The sequence below is a fragment of the Leopardus geoffroyi genome, chromosome C3 (assembly GCF_018350155.1).
Source record: "Leopardus geoffroyi isolate Oge1 chromosome C3, O.geoffroyi_Oge1_pat1.0, whole genome shotgun sequence".
Lineage (NCBI taxonomy): Eukaryota > Metazoa > Chordata > Mammalia > Carnivora > Felidae > Leopardus > Leopardus geoffroyi.
In genome coordinates this window covers 43,906,624-43,929,393 of record NC_059338.1, presented here as the reverse complement: position 1 = coordinate 43,929,393, position 22,770 = coordinate 43,906,624, and the positions used below count along the sequence as shown (strand labels likewise).

Sequence of the window (22,770 nt, the reverse complement as noted above, 5' to 3'; positions counted from 1 at the left end):
GGAAAACATTTCTCTTGCATCTCATTTTATAACATGAAGTTCCATTTACCTAACAGAGGCACACTGTGGACATTTCCAGAGAGAGACAATGAGTCACTGTGGAGGCAGCATCAGACTTTTTATTTCATCCTGTCGTCAGTGTGTGCTTGAGGCATACTCCTATCACTGCGAGAATATGGGTTCTGCACCAACAGACCTGCCAGGAATTCGGTCCCAGCGTGACGTAGTAGGGAAAGCTCTGCTGTAAGAGTTCTAAGAAAACAAGTCTGGTCCTTGAGTTGCCCCTGACGTGTTGTGTCACTTAGAAAAAGGCATGCTACCTTTTCTAGCCTCAATCTTCTCATCTGTAACTTGGGGAGATTAATACTCTGACTATGGAATAGGATTGTTGAGAAACAATACACGAACATGCTTTCCACATTATGAAAGGTTAAACAAATGGAATCTAATATTTTTATTGTAAAGCCATCACCTTCCATAGAGATTTCTGCTGCCTGTAGCAAATGCTGCCTTCTAGGTGTCCGATATGACTTGCGGCAAAGGTTCGGTACGCTTGGAGCTAGTTCCTGAGTGGGAGCAGGAGATCCAGCCTTAGAGACTAGAGTAGAATGTGGAGAAGGTCAGCTTTGTCCCAGGGTAGCAGTTTGCAAACTTTAGCATGCATCAGAATCACCTGGGAGAGTGGGTTCCATCCCCTGGGCTTCTGATTCTGTAGGTCTGGGGGTTGGGCCTGAGAATTTGCATTTCTAACACATTCCCAGGTGATGCTGACAGCTGCTGGTGGAGGGTGGTGGGGGGGGGGGTGTGTGGATACTCAGAGAACTTCTGTACTAGGGCAAGCAGGAAGGCAGGAAGAGGGAGTCCTCCTTCTGGAACTGAACCAGACAGTGTGAAGGTCCATGTGGGTAAGGTGGTTTGGAAGGACAAAAAATGCAGAAGACAGAAAAATAGGGATAATGTGCAGATTGGGCAGAACAAAGGGAAAAGTCTCACTCCATAACAAATGCAAGTAGGGGGAAGTTGCTAGGTGATGGATGAGGGAGAGAGGTGAATTTCCACTGTAGGAAAAGCCAGCAGAATTGGAAATATACATGTTTTAAGGAGGCAGAAGAGGTGGAAATTTCTCATTAAGAAGTCAGGAGTGATGGTGTGTTTGGTGCTGGGGGGTGGGAGTAGAGACAGACGGGGGAGAAGTGCCTTCGTAGAGTAAGGGGGACAGCTGAGATGTGGCAGAGGGGGTAATTTCAGGGCTGTGTGGTTTGGCTTGGTAGTGAAGCACAATAGAAATTGGGAGGAAGGGGGTGGAATTTAGATGTGTGACCTGCCCCGTAGCTTTCTTGCTCTCTGCATTTATCACATCACATCACACCCAGCAAGACAGCCCCCCTCCTCCTGGCTCATTAGGAGATTTGATTCGGCTTGGCTCCTGCTGTCAGCAGCTGTCTGGGGCAAGATCTTTATGCTCCCTGCTCCCTGAGCAGCAACCAGCCTTCAGCCAGCAGCAGAGCTCATTAGAAGAGGGCCCCCTGGACACTTGATTTTCAGCTCATTGGTGGCCGGAAAGAGTTAATACCTACGGCTTCGCTGCCCCCTGCACAGCCTCTGGGTGCAGAGGGAGGCAGCTTTGGGCTGTGGGGACTTCTCCCTGAGCTGCAGCCAGAGGAGCAGGGAAGCAGGTTAGTGAGGCTGAAGAGGAAGGTACGGGAGGAGTGCCAGGCGAGCTCTGTTCAGGGGCACCTCCTGCATCCTGCCAATGAGGATGGGCGTGCAGACTGTGCCCGGGAGCTGAGCCGCCGCCCGCTGGGTGTAGGCTGCTTCAGTATTTACTGGATGTGACAAGCAGAGAGAAGAGCTTTCAGCGGGGCCGCCTGCTGCCCGGCTCGAGTGGTGGGAGGTGTGTTGTGCGTGCATGCGTGTGTATATATGTGTGTGCACGCACGAGTGTGCCTGTGCATCCATGCACACATGTTCTTCACCCACCGAGGATCTGACTGCTAAAAGAAAGATCTACTCTTTCCCCAGAACTCCTTAGCCTGCAGCCTCTCTGACCATCCAGTTGGCAAAGACCTGCAGGCCATGAGGACCGGTCAAAGACAGTGAGTATGGCTTTTGCTTTTCTCTTTCCTCTCAAGGTGCCCATGTGGGCTGATTGCATTATCCATATTTAATTAACCTGCCTCTCCATGCATATTGATTGCTTTCTCCCTGCTGAGACTCTTCGTTTCTCTTCCCCTCTTTAAAAATCGTTGCTCTTTGCTTTTAACCTTTGTTTTTTCCTTGAGTATCCTCTCTTTCTATTATGTCCCATCCTGTCCGCCTCAGAGTCACCTGTAACTTGGTGTCCACCTAAGAGGGCACATTGCCGCAGGCCTGTCTGGGCTCTGGTAACCCCGAATTCTGTCCCCTAGAAGTCAAGGGCTAAATGGAATTAGAGTCCCAAGGTGCTGGGGTGAAGGAGGCAGCGGGGGCCAGAGTGTCCTGTAGATTCTTATTTAATCGAATCCAAGGCTGAGCTGAGTAAAGGGATGGTGGAAGGTCCGAGGGGCAGTGGTGGGCAGTGCTGGATTTGGAAGGGAGAGAGGCAGGCATGGAAGCAGTCCCAGCAAGCCAGTAGGAGCTAGCAGTGGGAACGGGAAGAGAGGCAAGGCAGTGACCGGAGGCCTGGTAACACCTGCCCCCAATGACCTTGCCTGCCATGTACGTGGGGAGCAGTCCCTGCTTCTGTTCAGCACCAGAGTAATGAAGGTCCCTGGCACAGGCTTCCCGTCCTCTGTGGCTGTTTCCCATAAGCAGGAGGAAATGAGGCAGAGGTGCCCCAAACAGTGATTTCTTGCAGCTGTAGGAGAACCTTAAGGCTGCAAAGAGCTTCGATTTCCTGACTTCTGGCCAGGCAGGTGTGCGCACCATTAGGACAAGGATGAAGGAGACGTCCTCACTGGCAGGGAACATGATCTAAGCTCAGTCGCCTGGGGATGAGCTTTTACACAAAGTCTAACTGGTTTTATTTATTTATTTTTTAGTTTTAAAGCAGTCTTTTAATTTTATTAATTATAGTATTATTCGAGACGGTATTTCAAAAAGTATTTGTTGAAATGTTCCGTGTAATATCAAAATAACTTACATGGAGTAAGATCGAGTGGGGACCTTATCTATCTAAATTAGGTTTCTTTTAAAATGGATTCTATGTTTGGTGTCAGGGTTCCCCGGGGGAGCCCTTTATGGATAGGCTGCTCTCTTCACGTGTTTCTTCCTGTCATTTTTGTGGGAACAAAGGGTTTGAAGTACTGAGAGTGGGACCCTCAGGAGAGAGAGATGATCAGTCGATGAGCCCTCAGCCTCAGTATCCCCTTTCCTGATGTCCTCCCTGCTTCAGGTCGGGAACAGGCCAGTGCCCAGGCTGAGGAAGGTCAGGCAGCCTCCCCGTGGGCAAGACAGAGAGGTTGGCATATTCATTTTGTCAGCTTGTGCCTGTGATCCCTGCAAAGGAGCAAGCCTATGCTGTGACAGTGCTCGATGAGCCCTCACCCTTCCTCCTGCTTATACCCTCCCAAGGCTCCTTGCATCCCATCCTTAGAGGAAGGCGAGAATCAGAGAGGCAGCCAATCAAATAATTCTAGAACAAGCGCTGACCACCCATTCCCCACCCCTGGCTGGCTGTTCACTTGGGCCCCACCGGAGTAAGACAAAGAGAATGGTAATTTTTGGCTTGCCAGGCCCATGCTTCCCTCCCCTGGGGCATGTGCCCCACTTCACTGTTGATGGGCTGTGTTTTGGGGACGTAGGACCCACCCAGCAATTTGTCCTTGTTCATCCTTAGTTGGTCACCCTTCCTCAGGACAAGCAGGCATTTGTGGGGAGCGGGCTGTGTGTGGGAAGGTATTCTGTCAGCGGAAAGCCATCCAAGAGGATTTGTAGCGCAGTCAGATAAGAGAGGGTGGCCCCCCTCTTACAGCAGATTCTTTGATTTTAGGTGAGAGGACGTGAGAGGGATTTACCCCTGTGCCCCGCAGTCTTATCTCCCGCCCTGACGTCCCTGCACACCGGCCAGAGGGTTAACCGTAAGCGTGTGCCTGCATGGCCGCTTTACTGATGCCACGCAGGTAATGATGCTAACCTGTCTTCCCGCACCTGTCCCTTTCCCCTTTCTCCCCTGCTGTTTGAGCCTGCCCCAGCCTTCTAATCCCACGGGTGGTCCACTTGCATCCAGCCCCTCAGGCCATCTGTGTGGACCATGCTGTCCTTCCTGGGTGCTTCTTGCAAAGTTGTGGCCTTGCAAACGGGACCTGCCTTAGCGCCGAACCCTCCTATTGACTGGTGGGACTCATGGGGTGGGACTGTGCATGAGCTTGTACTGAACCATTTAGGAACCTCTATAAGGTGCTGGAACAGGGAAGAGAGATGAGGGCAAGCTTTGATTTCTGGTTTTGTGTTGTTGTTGTTGTTGTTGTTTTTAAGTAACCTTAACCTTTGACTCTCACTTCTGCTCCCATTATTTCAGACCTAACTAACAGGGTTATAATTCAGGTCTCAGCTACACAAGATGGAAAATCAAAACCATTTGGCCCCAAAGAATATCTTGTGGAAGATCTTTGCAAACTATTTGGGAGAATCACCGTTGTCTTGGTAACAAGTATACCCTGTACATTGGCCCCTGCTAAACTTGGTTGGATGGCTTTTGTGGATTTGCCATTTTTTGAAGTCCTCTTAATTGCTCTTCGGGGGCATTGACCTGACTATTCTGTGATTGATGATTCTGGGGCACCGAGGAGTGAATGTACTCCCTGAAAGTTGGGTTTTGGCCTTGGTGCAGCCAGAGCAAGACCTTTACTTGAATTCATGGAATGTGGTGACTCAGGGGCCCTTAATCAGTTGCTCGCATGGCCTGGTGTCAGAGCACCCTGTGATTTGTAAGAGTGAGTGGACATAACATGCTCACCATCGCCGGAGATAGAATGGCTAGCACCAATGTTTTAAAATGCCACAAAATCGATGGCTTCATAATGCGCCTGGCTGAGATCAGAGGTGGAACATAGGACGTGCAGACCCAGTTTTCTGCAGGAGAGGGGATATTTCTGGGAACTTGGATGTTCCAGCTTTAAAAGGCTCTCGGAGATGGGCTGTGGAATACAAATGTCCACCCTTGCCAAATATAATACCATCCCAGTTGACGTTTGTTGGAGAAGCTGGGACAGGGATGAAAACCCATGTGGAGTGAAAGGAAGAGATCGAATTGGATGGCTTCTAATGTCTCTGCCCAGGTCCAGGATTCGTGAAACAGGGGAAGGGAAAGCCAGGCTGGAAGAACTTCCCTTCCACATGGAAAATAACTTCTCTAGGACTATTTCTGTGGCAAATTGTTACCAGTGTGCATGTGGCGGTGCCCTTTTGGGTCACTCCAAAGTCCTGATTTGATTACCCCAAACCCTTCCCACTTACCTTTGCTCTGCATGCGAGGAGCTGCCACGGTTAAAGGTCCAGGGTCAGTAAACTTACTCTGTCAAGGGACAGAGAGTAAATATTTTGAGTTTTATACAGTCTGTATTGTAACCATCCAACTCTGCCCTCCTGCTTGAAAGCAGCTTTAGACAATATGGAAATGAATGGGTGCTGTCGTGTTCCAGTAAACTTTATTTACACAAATAGGCATCTTGTGGGGCCGTAGTTTGCTGATCTCGGGTTAAAGGTTAAAAGGCACTAATGTTGTAAGTCAGAAAGAGACATTCGCGTAATTTCCCATTGGATTCTCCATAACAGAGAACCTTTAAACGTCTTAGGAAAATAAAAAGTACAAGAATTTTACACATATGTGTTAAAATTGTAAACATGCTGATTGAGATAAGCCAGAATATAAGTAGGAATATGAGAGATGAGTGAAGTCCATGAAAGAACTGAGAAAGGGGTCCTGGTTCTTGACCATGCATTGCAGTCACCTATGGGTGTTGGTCCTTGCTGGTCCGTAGCCATTTATGTATATGTATATATATCCCCCCAGGTTTTGGGATGAGTGGGGAGAACCTGAGTCAGAATTAATTTGCCTAAAGCTTCATTTGTGTGCTGAGATTCTGTGGTCTGCACCCCTGTCTTATGCGAACAACTCTCTACCCTCCGTGTGGGTACCACTTCCAAGGCTTTGCAATCAGAAACTGCTTCTGTTGCTCCTTTGCCCTCCTAGTGGGAGAGCAAAATGTGGATTGTTATTTTGTCTTCACCGTATTTCCTTTCCCTACAGAGAATCCCAATTTAGAAATTCTTCCAAGCTAATGACCTTCATTGACTTACTATCAAGTTGAATGTTAGCTTTGAAAAAGCCTTAAGCCTCTAGGGGGTAGGGTACCTATTACCATTCCAGTAGTCGAGTTAGGGAGTGAGTATATCCCTTGATCTTCTAGGTATCTCTCCTCTTGTTCATGAAATCTTTAGGGACCGCCTGGGGCAGGATGGGGGGTCAGGGGAGGCAGCTGAGGGTCCTGCAGCAGCAGTTCCAGGGGGCCTCTCTAGAGCTGACAGGTACGATCACAACAGTTCCCCGTCCTTCTGTCCTGTGTTGTTGCAGGAACAAAGGGATGAGGACCCGCCTGGGATGCCTGTCTCACAAGTCAGACTCGTGTAGTGATTTCACAGCTATTCTTCCCGACAAACCCAACCGTGCTCTAAAGTGAGTAGTGCGGCCACCTGGCATTCCCAGGGGGCTCACCATGGGGTGCCCACCTCGGGGCTGTAGGACCTCTTCTTCTCTACTGAGCTGTTGACCAGATGAGCCGGGTGACAGTAAATCCCTGCCACTTGGCAGCTTCTTTTGTATCCCTAAACGCGAGTGTGTGGACGTGTACTTTCCTTTTCAAAATGCATGATTTAATTCAGAATAGGAACCCTGTTTTTACTTTTTTTTTTTAACGTTTCTTTATTTTTGAGAGAAAGACAGAGTGTGAGTCGGGGAGGGGCAGAGAGAGAGGGAGACACAGAATCCGAAGCGGACTCCAGGCTCCGAGCTGTCAGCACAGTGGGGCTGGAACCCACAAACGAGATTATAACCTCAGCTGAAGTCGGACGCTTAACTGACTGAGCCACCCAGGTGCCACCAGCTCTTTTTACTTTTAAGAGAACCATATTATCCACCACTCTTACGAATCTGTGATGAAGGATACTCCCTGGTTCTACTTAGTTGGCCATTTGAGCTCTTAGTTTGGAAACAAGCACTCAAAAATACTCTAAAAATGTGTTTAGGTTCAGATAATCTGGATTCAGTGCCTGTACTGTGCAAGTACTGTGTTAAATGATGTCCTAGATGTTACCTCCTTTAACCCTTGCGAGGTTCTGGGATGTGCATCATGATACCCATTGCACAGGTGAAGAGATTTATGTCACAGTAAAATATGGAGTCAGGAGCTCAGCCTACCTTTTCTGACTCTAAGGCTGGTTTCTTTCCATTGTTGTCTTGGCATCTTTATATCATGTGCTTACTTAGCTTGGTTTTTTAGACTGAAATCTAATGTACTCAACACACTGAATTCCAGTACTGAGGTTTGCCATCAGTTACTTAAGAATGTACCCATCGACAGTGACAGAACTGTAGCAATCCAGGTGTGGTTCTTCGTCTGTACCCCTTCCTCTCATTGTTCTGATTTGTTTGCCTGAGCAAATCTCAGTGGTTGCTGATGGCGGGGCGGGGGTGGGGGGTCATCTCAGAAATATTCAAGAGAGATGTTTCTTCTTTCCTAGGAGACTATCCACAGAAGAAGCCACGAGGTGGGCAGATTCCTTTGACGTGCTTCTCTCCCATAAGTGTAAGTAGAGTCAGGTCTTATTGTGTCGCAGCAAATCACCCGTTTAGCAAAAGATGCACCAAATTCCCACCATGATCCAGGTACTGTACTGGGTGTCCCACACAGCTCAGGTCCCTGCCCTCACAGAGCCTCCTGCTTAGAGAAGTAGATGGATAACAAAACACAGTTTAAGTGTAGTGGGAAGAGGGCTTTCTTGCAGGCATTCTGGGTTGAAAGTATGGTCCCAAGAAGCCTTCATATTTTCAGCAGTTCCGGCAAGAAAGAATTCAGTTTAGGGAGTTGGAGTGATGGGCTCAGTGGGAATGACCGTCTAGTTTCCACCCCAGATCTTGTTTATAAAATTAAATGACCTCCCTCCAAGTCCCTGGAGAGCCTTGGGTTACTCATCCATCAAATGTATATTCTGTGCGTTTTGTTAGTCTCTTGAGTTGGCATAGTTTTGTGTTTTCTTGTTGCTTTTTATTTTGGGGCTTTACTACTCCGGCTGTATCACACTCCTCAGTTTCTGGATTGGTGTGGTTTTTACTAGAACATATTTCTGCTGCCCCTTCTTTTCTGTTTTCCCTTTTTCTCATTTCTCATGCCTTTTGTCCCCCAGCAGATACAGACGTAATCATGCATATTTTGGGGTGGGAAGGGTGCTTTGATGCCGGCCAAACTTTCCAGCTCTTGCTTTTTTCTCATCATAAGCAAGTCCAAAATTATCAGGCTTTGAAATTCTACTGGTGGGGTGTCTGGGCAATTTAGTCGGTTAAGCCCCGACTCTTGATCTTGGCTCACATCATGATCTCAGGGTTCAGTTCATGGGTTCGAGCCCCTGCTTAGGATTCTTTCTCTCCCTCTCTCTCTTTGTCCCTCCCTCCCCCTGCTCATGTTCTCTCTCTCGCTCTCTCTCAAAATAAATAAATAAAACTTAAAAAACAAAAAAAAAGAAATCTTAGTGGCAAGAAATACATAGGAGTGGGTGAGCAGGGGTGAGGAAGAGAAGAGGGTCTTTTGCAGAGGAAAGGTTTTACCCAGACCTTCAGAGTTCCTTTTATACCCTTCCTGACAATAGTAGAAATCCTGATTGATCTGGGTACAGAAGGGTAGCTTTTAGCATAGAGTCTTGTTTCCACTTAATTGGGGAACTTGATTTTTGTAAGAGGAGGTTAAGGGCATTGGCTGATATTCAGACCTATGTTCTGGATTTTGACCCAGCTCGGCTACTAGGTAATTGAGTGGCCTTGATGGAGTCCCCCAATCCTCAGATGTCTTTAGAACTGGTTTTTCTCTCTGCTGGATGGGATGTTCCCTCTAACTATGCCCCGGATCCTAGTAAACTAGTTAACAAATGCTCTTGAACAGATTTTAAAATGAAATGTGAGATCTAAGACTAAGCATATATTGTAGCAAGTAGTTTCGTGAGACACATAGTCATTTGAGTGTTCTGTGGACTACACTCAGGAAGGAAAACAAGCCAGCATAGGTAGAGTATGTGTGACATGTGGCTGTACCCCAAACAGCCAGCCTCTGTGGTAAATTTGCCAAGGTAATGGCATATGTTCAATAATACTTTGGATTTGGCAGGAAGGCTTGTTTTTATGAGGCTATTTTTTTGACTTGTTTTCTGGAGTCACATTAGGCTAGACAAGTGTCACTATTAATTTACACCTTCTTTTCTGGCTGGATTTATTCAAGGTCATCTTGAAGTTTGGTTTCTATTTCAGCCTCATAACTGACTCACTTAGTTCAAGTCCCTGAGGCTGTTTCCTCATTCTGAAATGGTGATAGAAACACCTGTGTGCTACCTGTCACCTGGGTATGAGAATCTTCACAAGAAGACACCTTTATTGGGGTTTTCTACTTAAAGGTGTTGTGTAAGAATATGGTGGTATTTTTTTAATGATGCTTATTTATCAAATGCAAAATAAATGTGCCTTAAGAATAAGGTTGCAAATTTGGCTGCCAGTTATTAATGCTGAGCCATTAGAGACAAAGCTTATGGTCATTAAATTAGCGGATGGAATCTTAGGGTATATTTGAACTGCTGCAGTGACAAGACCTGGAGATTAAAAGGTTTACTTTTATTTGTTTGATTCAGTGACTTTTAGAGCTGCAGACACTTGGTTCTCCTTCCATCCTGGATGTATTTGGTTTCCAGGAAGGCAGTTAGTCCTTTCTGAGATGGGGATTCCACTAAGGGGCCACCACATTGCTTCTTTGTCAAGGCACAACAGAAATAGGTTGTTTTGGACTTTGAGGTTCTGTGATCCTTCCTGGAGTCTGATGTTCTGTTTTGATTTCTGTTTAGCATAGAAATAAAAAGCCAATGAGCGAACATCTTTGAGAAGAAAGAGGCCTGTATTCACAGGTTACTGGCAGAATTTCCCTAGCCTTCTCCCTGTGAAGGCTAGGGAGGAGTTGGAGCCCAGGTTACCTTGAAGGGTGTTGACAACTTTCTTAAAGTCTAATTAATTTGGGTTAATGCTGTGACTCAATTAGGGCTGATTAAGCTTTTCCAAAGGGATTGCATGTGTGCTGGTCCCTCAGGAGGGACAGTGGTTGATCAGAGGTGTGCAGGGCTTTCAATTAAGATAGCAAAATGTCCTAAAAAGTAAAGAAAGGAGAATCACGAATGAGCTCCGGAAACAATGTGCTTTAGTCTAGAACCCACCCCCCTGGTAATCCTCTGTGTAGGCAACTGTCCTCCCTGAGTTTTCTATTTCAGATAATTCTTTTTTTCCCCCATTCTCAGTTTATAGAGCATCTTTACCTTCCCTGCTCTGCTTGAGTGTTTTGGGCACTCATTTATTTCAATAAAGGTGTACTAAGTGTTCATTATGTTTGAAGTCTGTGCTAAGCAGTTGGTTGGGGGTGGACAGGACAGGACCTCCCTGGTGGAGAATGCAGCCTTCTGAGACATGGACATAAGAAATAATAGTGTGCTGACTACAGGCTAGGGAGTTTCAAGATTTCAGATAGAATCCTGATATTGGGTGTTCCTCTTAAATTCCATTTTGTCAGTATTAGAAGTCCTTACTGACCTGGCAGCAGCGGGTCTGTTTTTAGTTTAGAGCATTGTTTGCACTTAATTGGAGAATATGCTTCTGCACAATTAAGTTAAGAACATTAGCTGGTAGTCAGACCTGTGTCCGAATGATTTTAACCCAGTTCTGCTTCTAAATAGCTGGGCAGCCTTGATGGAGTCCCTCAATCTCTTGGAAAATCTGGTTCTTCATCTCTACAATGAAGGATCTGGAATACGGTGTTTCAGAGACTGGATCCAGGACTACCCTCTTGTTCTAGGATGCTGTCTGTAGCAATCCCGGAGACTGAGCCATAACCAAACACCTACGGCAGGTGGTTTGAGTCAGCGCTGCCTGCAGGGTTACGTAAAGCTGCTTCAAAGCTGAAATTGTTCAGGCAACCAAATGAGGGGCTGAAGCATTTGGGTTACGAAGCCTTCCCTCCTCGACAGGGTCCCACCATGTAGGGAGCTCTTCTCAGGCTCAAACCTCAGGAAAAGAAGAAAGAAACTTCATTTTTTAAACTTTAGAAAGAGAAAAATCTGGAAAGCAAATATTTGGACCAGTTTGATTTGCAATCACATTTGCTTACAAGTGCAGGACCAAGCTGAAGAGATACCATGGAGGTCTGGGGGACAGCCACTTGCTGAGGGCTTCTTTTTTTTCCCCCAACTAACAAATGAAAAATGAAATTGCTGGTGACTTGATCAGCCAAAGAAGGATTTCTAATGTGGGTTAATTTGGCGTCTTTTTCCTGCTCATCCAGGGACAGTTAGACTTGGTGTCTGTGAGCTGTGCTCCTTACACTGCCCTGGAGGGTTTGTGTGTATGCATGTGTGTGTGCATGTACATGTACACATCCAGAAGACTTCCTGCCTCTGCACCTTATACCCAGGACAGCAAAGACTCCCAGCTTGTGGGAGAATTCTTTTCTGACGGGTTATGGGAGAGTAGGCACAAAATTGTGTGCTTTGATTTCCTCCTAATGTTCGTGTCCAACTTTTAGTGGGACCCTCAGTCCTGAACTCCGATTCAGTTCAAACTCTGAATCTTCCTCCTTCCTTTCTTCCTTCCTTCCTCCCTCCTTCCTTTGTGTGTGTGTGTGTGTGTGTGTGTGTGTGTGTGTGTGTGTTTTCACATAAAAGTTGGATTCATTCCAGTTTTGTTTTGTTTTTTAATTTTTTTTTTCAACGTTTATTTATTTTCGGGACAGAGAGAGACAGAGCATGAACGGGGGAGGGGCAGAGAGAGAGGGAAACACAGAATCGGAAACAGGCTCCAGACTCTGAGCCATCAGCCCAGAGCCTGACGCGGGGCTTGAACTCACGGACCGCGAGATCGTGACCTGGCTGAAGTCGGACGCTTAACCGACTGCGCCACCCAGGCGCCCCGGATTCATTCCAGTTTTAAGAGGAAAGTGTAGACAGGGTTTCTTCCCCTTTCTCTCACTCACTTTTTTTAGCCTGATCCTATACCTGGATGACAGAACACCTCACCCTGGGCATCCATTTGGTCCTTGGCTTTGTTGCATTGTTTGCCCAGAGCATGGAGGGTCTGTGCTGACCTGTCCCCACCAGGCCCAGGGAATGTCAGGCAAGTGGAATAGTATAATTGAAAGCTCTTTTGCATTCACAGAGTTAGTATCCACCTCTAAGAAAAGGAGACCAATAAATAAGGAAGCTGTTGGTTTTTAAAAATTGGCCTCTTTGGGATAATGATTGAGATATAGAAAAATATAATGACTTGATCTGGTCACACAGCAACCAAGCAGAAAACCCAAAACAAACAACAACGTTAAGATTACGAGCTAATGAAATTCCTTAATTATTCATCCAAATGGTCATTAACTTTAGAATGTACAGTTTAAGTATCAGGTTTCCATTCATTGCATAGCCCTCCCCACATCCTTCTCCAAGCCAAAAAATTCTGGAACAGTGTTACTCAAAGTGTGATCCAAAGAAAGCAGCCCCAGCAGCTGCTGGGTACTTGTAAGAAGTGAAAATTCTGGGGTTTGGTCTCAGACCGACGGAGGCAGAATCTTTAGGGGTGGGACTCAGTAATTTGTTTTTCCTCAAGCCCTCCAGTAATATTTATGCCCACTAAATCTTGAGAAACACTCTAACACATAGGTACGTAAAGCGATGAATCTGGAGCATCTTGGTGACACAGGTGGCCTGTGCTTTCCAAGAAACACGCTGAAGACTGTGTTACAGCCTTCCAAAGTTCTAAGGCAGCACAACCCTTTGATGGTATGATGCTACCTATGCAGCGGGTATGGTGGACGGTGTTTGCCGTAAATAAACAAAGATGGCAAGTGTGTTTTCTGGATAAACTGAGGCTAAGGGTTAGAAAGAGGTATGTGAAGGAGACATGGATGGAAAAGAAGTTTCTCTTCCTCTTTGCCAACCTCTCTACATTGTTATGATCTTTACTTGCACCCAGGAATGTGGGTGCATTTAGCCTTTATAGAAGGAGTGCCAAGAATAGGTAAGGTAACTATTCAAAGTCTGCTGGAAAAGGTTTGAATGAAAAGCAATTGGATGGGCCTCCAACATCCATTCTGTCGCTTACTGGCTCTGTGACCTTGGGCAAATTACACAACTTCTCTAAACCTCGCTTTCCTCATCTGTAAAAGGGGAATGATAAGCCTTGCCTTGCATAGTTGTTTGAGATTTAAATGTGGCTATGGTTGTGAAATGCTAAGTATGATAACATGACGTAGAAGGGCTCCACAAAAGAGAACTATTTTAATTATTTTCGTTATAACACAACATTAAATTCATCGAGGAAACGGATTTCACGCTTTCTGTATGCTAGAGATGGCATCAGTTTCTTTCCATGGGCAGCTGGGGGTTGAACATGAGGGTTGGATGGGGACTGTATTAGAATCGTGGGGGGGGGCGCTTATTCATATTCCATAATACCTCACCCCCTTCGTGTCATGAGCTTTTGGTATCCTTTCCTCATCCCTTCCCAATTTCCCTTCAGTGTATGTGAGAGAATCCCCCCTAGGGATGTAGTTTTTAACAACCCAGCAGGCGAATCTGATGTGGTCCCTCTTTGAGACTCCCTGCAGTGTTCCTGTATCAAACTAATTAGATAAATATTCCTGGACATTTAATTTTGGGAACCTTTTAGGTGATGGACTGGTGTACCTGGAGCTTTACACTTCCCTTGTATTAAAGGAGTCATTTGTGAATGCTTTTACCCATTAGGGACATTTTTCTTTGTTTCCCTTTCAATAGAAAACTCCTTGCTAATTTCTTATACTAGTTGCTGGTACAGGCCCTAGCTTGGTTTTTGTCATTGTTGTTACTTGACCTAGCTTCTGCTTGACAAAATAGAAAAGAACATTGGAATAGGTGTTGTAAGACCCAGGCTGTCCTTAGGCTTCTGCTACAACGTCCTAGGAATAAGAAACCATCCAACCTTAGAGCCTCACCATTTCTTTGTGTCCAATGTAGGCCTTAATCTCTCATGTCCTTTCTGGCTCGAAGAGTCTAACACCTGTCAAATCCTACTACTATTATAACATACCATTTTGCTATACGTACACTAACAAAATGAAGATCATTGAAGAAAATTATGTTAATCACAAGGCTGAAGTATAATTAGCATGCCAGTTGCTTGCCAATAAATGTCAGTAACTGGAAATAGTTTGTCCTCTAAATAATCTCTTTACCTAAACCTTGCTAAGCCCGTTATTTGTTTAAAAACCTTTATTTTATAGATAACACAAAAGAAAGACTTTGATCCTAACACTGTTCTCATCACAGATTTCAAAGGAGTGAACTCAGTTCTGCATCAAAGAGATTTTTGACTTCACCATTAGTATATGCATCCTGGATTTTATAAATAAATTTGCCTTTCTTATCCTCTGACATTGAAACCCATTCACCAGTTTATTTTTTCCTATTGATCAGGGATGCAAGAGAACTCTGGTGTCTGGGACAGCACTTTGGTAAACAGAGAGGTCCCCCCAAAATATTTCTTGCGATCTTGTGTTTTTCGAAGCCTGGGAACTGAGCTGGGCTCCAGCCCACCCCATGCCAGCTGAATCAGGGCTCCTGGACGTCGAACTATTACCTAAGCCACCCTCCCCGCTGCACCAGCTGTACCGCTCATTCATAGTGACCCAGTTTCGGTTCTTATGTAAGCACCCTGCATCACAGAACTAAGAGGAAGATGCCGGCAGCAGGCAGCACGTGTGGCCACGGGTATGTTCTTGGAGATTCTGTGCATGCCCAGGGGGATGCCAAGATTCTGCTGAGTGTTCCAGGAATTCTGGACACGAGCCTCTCCCTTCCTGCACTAGATAGACACTAATTTCAAAAAGATGTGTAATGTTCATAGAGCCTTGACTTCTTAGAATGTCATACAGAGAAAACCAAAGTGAAATAAAAAAAAAAATGAAATAAAAAAAAAAAGACAGATCCTTTTGTTTCTCTCTCATCTTCCTGAACTATTCACCACCCACCACCTTTAAGTTACCAGGTTTGTCTTGGGGCATTAGGCATGTTTATTCTGTATGATGGCACCTTAAGCCCCAAAATACAGGCTTCATGGTCACTAACTCGCATGGAGCACTCCCTGAGTGTCGGGCCCTGCGTGTCCTAACTCCCTTCACCCCCAAAGCTCCATGGAGCAGGTACTGTTAGGATCTGCATTTCACAGATGAGGGAACTGAGGCACAGAGAGGTTAAGCACAGTGCCCAAGGTCACACCTAGCTAGTGTGTGTCAGAGCCAGGACACAATCCCAGGCAGAATGGCTTCAGGGATCAGAAAGGAGTCACTCTTTCCTTCTACTTGGGATCTGTGGGGACTCAGAAACTCCAGGACCTGGGTATCTGGGAGGGAGCAGGGTCTGGCATGCACAGGGCCCCAGGCTGGGGAGCACAGCTCATGCAAAGCTGGTCATGCTGAGAGATGCCCGTAAATGCTCATGAGCCTTTCAGAGATAAACTGGCATCCTTCATTCTAGCCAACTGCAGTTTATGGAGAAGCAGAAGGGAAGGAGAGGGTCCTGGTGGAAAGAAAGAAGGGGGAAGAGGGGAGGAGGGGCAACAAGGGACAAAGGACAGAAGAAAAGGGAGAGACGCTGGGAAAAGATGCTGAAGAGTCAGGCGAGGACCAGACAGAGAGTTTGCCGGGAGGGGATGGAAGGAGGAAGAAAGGATGTAGCTGACGAGGAGGAATGGCTCTGGCTCTGGTCCCATCCCGTTCCTTTGCTGGGTCCCAGAAGCGGGAAAGGTGGGCCAGGTGGTCTGTACACAAAGCCCACTCCCGCCATCTGCTCTGGGAGGGGGAGGGGCTCCCACCCCTTCTCACATCCATTGTTCCCAGGTGAAGTTTTTCTTTGCACAGTGACCCTCACCCCTGCCTCCAGAGCCAGCCCTGGGAATATGGAGGGTGGTGAGAGATCGGGATGGAGAGGGGTGGGGGAGCAGAGGAGGAGGGCTGTGGGCAGGCACAGTCTGTGCAGAGCTTTGTGAGCTTTTTCTTTACCACAATCTGTTCTCTAGATGCTACTGCTTCTCAGGTCTGGACCCTCCCCATCTCTCCTCAAGCTCTTCCTTTGAAATCCCTGACAAATTTTAAGAGCCATATTTTGCTTTGGTTCCCCTCCCACTGTGTCTGAAACCAGCCCTGGAAATGCAGATGACCGCATTTCTGGGTTGAGGCTGCCTGAAAACGCTCGGCATCTTTACAAGGTCACTCAGCCATGCTTTGTTACAGTGTCCCCAGGCCACCGTTGGGGAATGTGCCAGTCTGCTCTATGTGACGCTGCTGTGTCTCAGGAAGGATGCTCAGGGAGGTGCTGCGGGAAGAAGAGAGTTTAGGCCTCCATTGTCACCACAGATAAGGTGATGGCAGGTGTCCTCCTGTGGGAGAATCTCCAGCTCTGTAAGCTAGATGTCACATTTGCCCCACTGTGATGTACTTTCAGTGCGACAGCTTGATTTGGGGTTATTGTCCATCCCTCCTTTGAAGGAAGACATGACGTGAGGTTCTCCGGCGATCACGAGGGGAGACACAGGCAGAGTGGGCTCTGAAGTCACACAGATGTGTGTGAACCCACTGTCCCCTGTTACTGGCCATGTGACTCCAAACATTGAACCCAAACTCTCCAAGTCTCACTTTCCCTCTTTGTGAGACAAACTCCCATCCGAGCTAACATTTACCGACTGCTTGTAATGAGCGTTGGGCACTTTTACGTGGATCGCCTCATTCAATTCTCAGAACAATCCGGTGCAGTAAGTCCCAGCATTATTCCCATTTTACAGATGAGATGATGTGGGCTTCAAGATGTGAGGACACTTTCTGAGGTCGCACAGATTCGGACCCAGACAGGCTCTCTGACTCCAGAACCTCTGCCTTGATAATAGGGTTGGTGTGAAGATTGAGTGAGTTGACATATGTAGATTGGACACTGTAGAACTGGTTCGGGGTAAATCCTCAGTGCATTGTGGTGATGATGTTGCTGAGGAGGAGGACAGAAAACAATCAGCTAAGAGCTGTGTCTGGTGCAGGCCTGACTTGCAAAGGGAGTGCAGAGCAGACTCTTCCCCAGGGAGAGTTAATAAGATCCAACCCTTCACTTTACAGATGAAGATGCTGAGACCCAGGGAAGTCGAATGTGTTGTCCAAGGTCATAGAGCTAATTATGGGGCTGACTCTGATCAGAAGGGATGCTCCCAACTGGGACAGTGGTGCTCCCATCCCAGGTGGGACCAGAAAGGTTCTGTAGGCTGCCTTAGTGAAGCTGACAGGAAGTCATGAGCTGGGTATGAGTTTGCCATACATTTACTTCAAATCCCCATTCCTCCTGAGTCCGTCTCCATGGCTTCTAATGTAATCCAGTGCCCATCCTTGTCTCTAGGTTGTTCTTCTACCCAAGATACACCTCTGCCTTCCACAGGGACTCTTTCGATTTCTCCCCATCTCATCTGTTGCCATCATTCCTGGAAACCTCACCATCCATGGAGTTACTCATGGCCCCCTTGTCTTGGGCTGAGATAGCACTCCCTCCATCCCCCCCACCCAGCCATTGCTGGTGCAGGCATCGTTTGGGCCCCACCATGATGCAGAGCTGGAGACTGGACTCCTGACTCACATAAGAACACCTGCTTTATAATTTGGTATCCATGCCACTTATTAATCATGTGACCTCAGGCAAGTTATTTAACTTCTCTTTTCTACAAATGGCAATAATATGAGGACCTATGCTATAAGTATGCCAGAGGTACATAAAGCATTTAATTCAGTGCCTGGCCCAAAGTTCTCGATCAGTGCCTGCGGTGGTTGTTTTCAAGATTCCTCCTCTAACTTCAACTTTTTTTTAAACCTCCTGTTTATTCTTCTCCCCTTTTCCTATGTCCCAATGTTTAGATTCTAAATCCTGCTATTCTCTGGGTTTAAGCTTCCTTTACCAACCTGGACCTGATGGTCCTTTCTTTGACTGAGAGGCACATCCCCAAACTAAAAGTTCTTGCTTCCTTCTTGGTGCGTCGTAACCTTGTCCAGGAACTAGAACCTAGGCCTTTACAAGTGTTTGCCTGTTTCTTATCATGTTCCTATTCATTTTTCCAAAGTAGCTGTTGTCAACCCTTCCCAAACCCCTACCACATACACTAGACTTATAATTATTCAATTAATTATCTTAAATTATTGCTCACTATCTGTGACCCTAGACTAGCTTTTGAGTTCTGTGAGGTGGTGGCTTCATTTGATTTACTCATGTCGTATCCTGCAAACCTAGCATATGGAGGCAGACCACCTTCACAGTGACTTCACCGCAAATTAACGAAGATCAAGGCTGTTCAAACTTACGTATCTCAGATATGTCCCTTCCCTGACCAATTCTTTCCGTCTTCATCCACCCTACTTTCTTTTACTCTACTTCTGATTTTAAGGAGCACAAGTTCTTCTACTTCTTCTGGGTCCCCCTCCTTCTCCAGAATTTTCCTTCACCAGATACATTCTTTTGTTTCTTTAATCTTTTATCTTCCCTTGCTCTTTTCCTTCTGCCTGCAATACATCTGGAAAGATCTTGCTTTGGAGTCATAGGGACCTGGTAGGGAAACTTGGCTTTTCTTGCCAGCTGTGTAACTGGGACATTGCTTCGACTTCTGTAAGTAAGCCTTATGTCTTCATTTGGAAAATGAGAGTGCTACTATCTATGGATCAGCATTGTTGTGAAAATAAATTGAGCTAGTGTTTGCAAAATCTCCAGCAAAAAGTATGGCATATAGTAAATAGATAAAACTCCCTGCCCCAAATCCCAAGTAAATACATCAAAATAAAACCCTACCATCCCTAGGTCCCACCACCTTCTCCTGCTAAAATCAGACAGGAACTCCTTCCTTCATTTTCTGGCACCCAAGCTAGAAACTTCCTGGTATCCACACGCAGCCCTCTTCTCTCCATCATAATTCTGTTCTCAGGCTTACTTCTCTACCTTCCTAGGGGTAACATTTTATTAGTTAAACTCTTTCCTTTAATTTCAACTCCTCCTATTCAACCAGTCTTTTCTGATTAGATCCACATCAAACATACTCAAGACTAACAAAACAAAAAACAAAAACACAGAAAACCGCATTTTTCCTGACCTCCTGTTTCCTTCTAGTAAAGCTATCTGATCTTTCTACTCCCCTTCTTGCAAGAGACATCTGAGTTCACTGTTTTCTGCTTCCACTCCTCTCATTCACCACCACGTTCACCACAGTGTGCCCAGGATCCCCGTTACACCATTAAAGCTGCTCCCTCCTATGGTTGCTGAATCTCACCACCGAATCCAACAGCCACATCTCAGCCCATAGCTAGCTTGACCTCTGGGTAGTGCTGGACACATGGCCGCTTCCTCCTCCTTGAAACGTTTGCTTCCCTGGCTTTTTGCAGTGCTGTGTTATCCTTCTATCTCTCAGGCTCTTTCACAGGCCTCTTGATGTATCTTATGAGTGGGCTCAATAATTGCTTACATTATTTTTTTAATGTTTTTTTATTTGGAGAGAGAGTGAGAGCAGAGGAGGGACAGAGAGAAAGAGAGAGAGAGAGAGAGAAGGAGAGAGAGAGAGAAAATCCCCACAGACTCTGTGCTGTCAGTACAGAACCCAACTCTGGGCTTGAACTCCCGAACCATGAGATCATGACCTGGGCCAAAATCAACAGTCGGATGCTTAACTGACTGAGCCACCCAGGCACCCCAATAATTGTTAACATTATTATTATTGTTGCTGTTATTATTATTATTATTATTATTATTATTAAACACTAATCTTCTTGAACTATTTCTAATTACTCGAACACTCTTAATTCTAGGCCTTCACTTGTGTGGCTCCCCCTTCCTGCCAGACTCTTCTCCACCTTCTCTTCCCTTCTTTCACTTAGCTTCTGGCTCTTCAACTTCACATCTCAGCTTAGAAGCTTCTCCCTCCTGCACATCTTGCCTTTCCTCCTTAGGTCTGGCTCAGGCACCCCTTCTGGGTACTTTCCCAGCAACCTCTGCTTTCCCTGTCATACCACTCTTCACGTATACCGTAATTACCAAATTATGTGTTCTTGGCTCAAATAGTCTCTCACTGTAAGTTCTGAGGGCTTCGTTGTGCCTGTTTTTTAGCCCCTCGCAGAATGCCTGGGTCCCATAATGGGTGTGTGCGAATGAGTGAATGGGTGGGTGGAGGTGGCATTATTGCTGTGTTGAATTCGGAATTAGTATACCTTAAATTTTTAATGCTACATAGTGTTACCTGTGTGAACTCTGTCAAGCCCCTCCTCCAAGCTTCTTGCTCTATACAATTGAGAAAAGTTCAGCAATATTCCCGAGGGCACTTTGCAGGTGCTCTCTCTTTTTTAATCTGCACAAAGGCCCAACACAGTTGAGACTTTGATGAAAGGAGATAATGTCTGCATCTTGTCTAGCATGGATGGTTTCCCGAGCAGCGTTCTCTTCACCAATGCCATCGGTGAAGGCAGAAAGGTAATGTTCTTTCTTTATCTGTAACTTGATTCAGGTTGCTCGCAAGCACTTGTTTTTGTTCAATGGAAAATAACACGAAATCTAACATTAACAGCAAACTTTCAGCTTTGCCATTCAAGGTATTTATTTAGTCTCTTCTGATTTAAAAACAACAGGCTCGTCCAAGTAACTCTTCCAAGTCACTTTGAATTTACTCTTTTAATGTTTTTTTTAATGTTTATTTATTTTTGAGAGAGAGAGAGTGAGGGAGGCGGGGAGTAAGGCAGAGAGAGAGGGAGACACAAAATCCAAAGCAGGCTCTAGGCTCTGAGCTGTCAGCACGGAGCCCAACACGGGGCTCAAACTCATGAGCCGTGAGATCATGACCTGAGTTGAAGGTCAGGTGGTTAACCGACTGAGCCACCCAGGCACCCCTGAATTTACTGTTTTAGATAAATGCAGTGTTTTAGCATTCTCTCCCTGCCCTTTCCTTCCCACGCCCTGCCCACAGTGGAAAAGCAGCCGGAGAAGGCCTTTGGCCTGTGGTCTTTAGGTCCTCCTTGCATCCACTGATAGTGTCCATCCACTGCTTAGAGACCACCTTGCTGAGCCAGCTCTGCCTTGGCTCTCATGGGCACTGAATCTCCTTGGAGGCTTCCACAGCTCCAAATGGTATTCTACCCCACCTCTGCCTCTAGCCCCTACTACAGGTGCCTCTTCTGCAAGCAATGGCAATCTCCTGGCAGGCAGGCAGGCTAGCTCTCAGGTCTGAGTTTCACAGGCTCTGAGGAACTTCTGGATTACCTTTGTAAGAACTTGGAGGAGACAAGGTATGGAAAAAAGAGCATCCACAAGGGTTTTTATGGGCAGGGATTTTATGACCTGTTTTCTGATGTAAGTGTTTTGTGCATTAGTAGTTTATAAAAGAAATCATTGAATGAGTGATTCTCTAGCCATCTCTCTGCCTAATCATTGCCACGTTAGTGTTTCATGCTGTCTTTGATTCTCATTTTATCTTGGATTTCTACTCCCTCTGCAAGGTTTTAAACCCAATGTAGGAATGAGGGTGAGTGGGGCCCTGAGCCAACCTCTCATAGGAGTCTAACCTATGTTACCCCCCTCTTCCTTCCCTGGCACAGGAGCAATTTTATTTACATCCTCCCTGATGGAAAACAACCTTATATCATATTCTGCTTTCTCCATACTCCTTGTCTTAGAGGACCATATGTCTTGTCTTAAGGTGACCGTATGTCCTGGTTTTTGCCTGTGGTGGTCATGGTTTATGCCCATTGTCTCTGTGTAATTAATAGGCATGCCCCTCTTCGCTCTCAAAAATGTCCTGGCTTAGATGGTAAATTTCATGGCTACTCTGCTTTTGATAAACACGTGAAACTCAGGCCTCCAAACTTAGATTTCTTTTTGATTTAAAGCTTGGCTTTGGGAATTGCATCAAAACCCTTTTCTACCCCAATTTCCTGCCCCTTGCAAGTAAAGGTGACTGTTGTTCTAATGAGTAATTATAACATCTATTTTTTTTAATGTATGTTTATTTATTTTTGAGAGAGAGAGAGAACACAAGTGCGAGAGGGGCAGAGAGAGAGGGAGATACAGAATCTGAGGCCTGGGAAGGCTCCAGGCTCTGAGTTGTTAGCACAGAGCCTGATGCAGGGCTCAAACTCATGAACCTGGAGGTTATGGCCCGAGCTGAAATCAGGTGCTCATCTGATGGAGCCACCCAGGTGCCCCATAACATCTATTTTAAAGACAAAGATACCCAATAACTTTAATTAGGAGAAATGAAGATGTTTCACAAAAGAAAAAACAAACATTTAAATATGGCAACAGCATGGCATCACCAATCCATGATCCTGGGCAACACATTGTCCTGGTGCACATTGGTGGGCCTCAGATACTCAGGTGATTCCATCCCTTAGAATTAAGAACTGTTAACGTATTGTCCTTTTGACAAATTTTAGAAAAGAAAGAAAACATTGTAGCCAGAGTTTTTTTTTTTCTTTTGAT

The 22,770-nt window shown here is 45.9% G+C and overlaps 1 protein-coding gene across 11 annotated transcripts in view; it reads left to right on the top strand.

Annotated features, from left to right (window-relative positions):
• The window catches only part of RGS8 (regulator of G protein signaling 8), a 171,967-nt gene that overhangs the window by 104,824 nt on the left and 44,373 nt on the right, over nt 1-22,770 (top strand). For 5 of the 11 annotated variants that reach the window (XM_045452601.1, XM_045452602.1, XM_045452606.1 and 2 more), the window contains 3 exons: nt 2,023-2,096; nt 6,554-6,655; nt 7,720-7,784. In XM_045452601.1, the coding sequence (XP_045308557.1) occupies nt 2,023-2,096; nt 6,554-6,655; nt 7,720-7,784 (241 nt within the window). The other 6 variants (XM_045452608.1, XM_045452609.1, XM_045452610.1 and 3 more) reach the window with 6 other exon arrangements.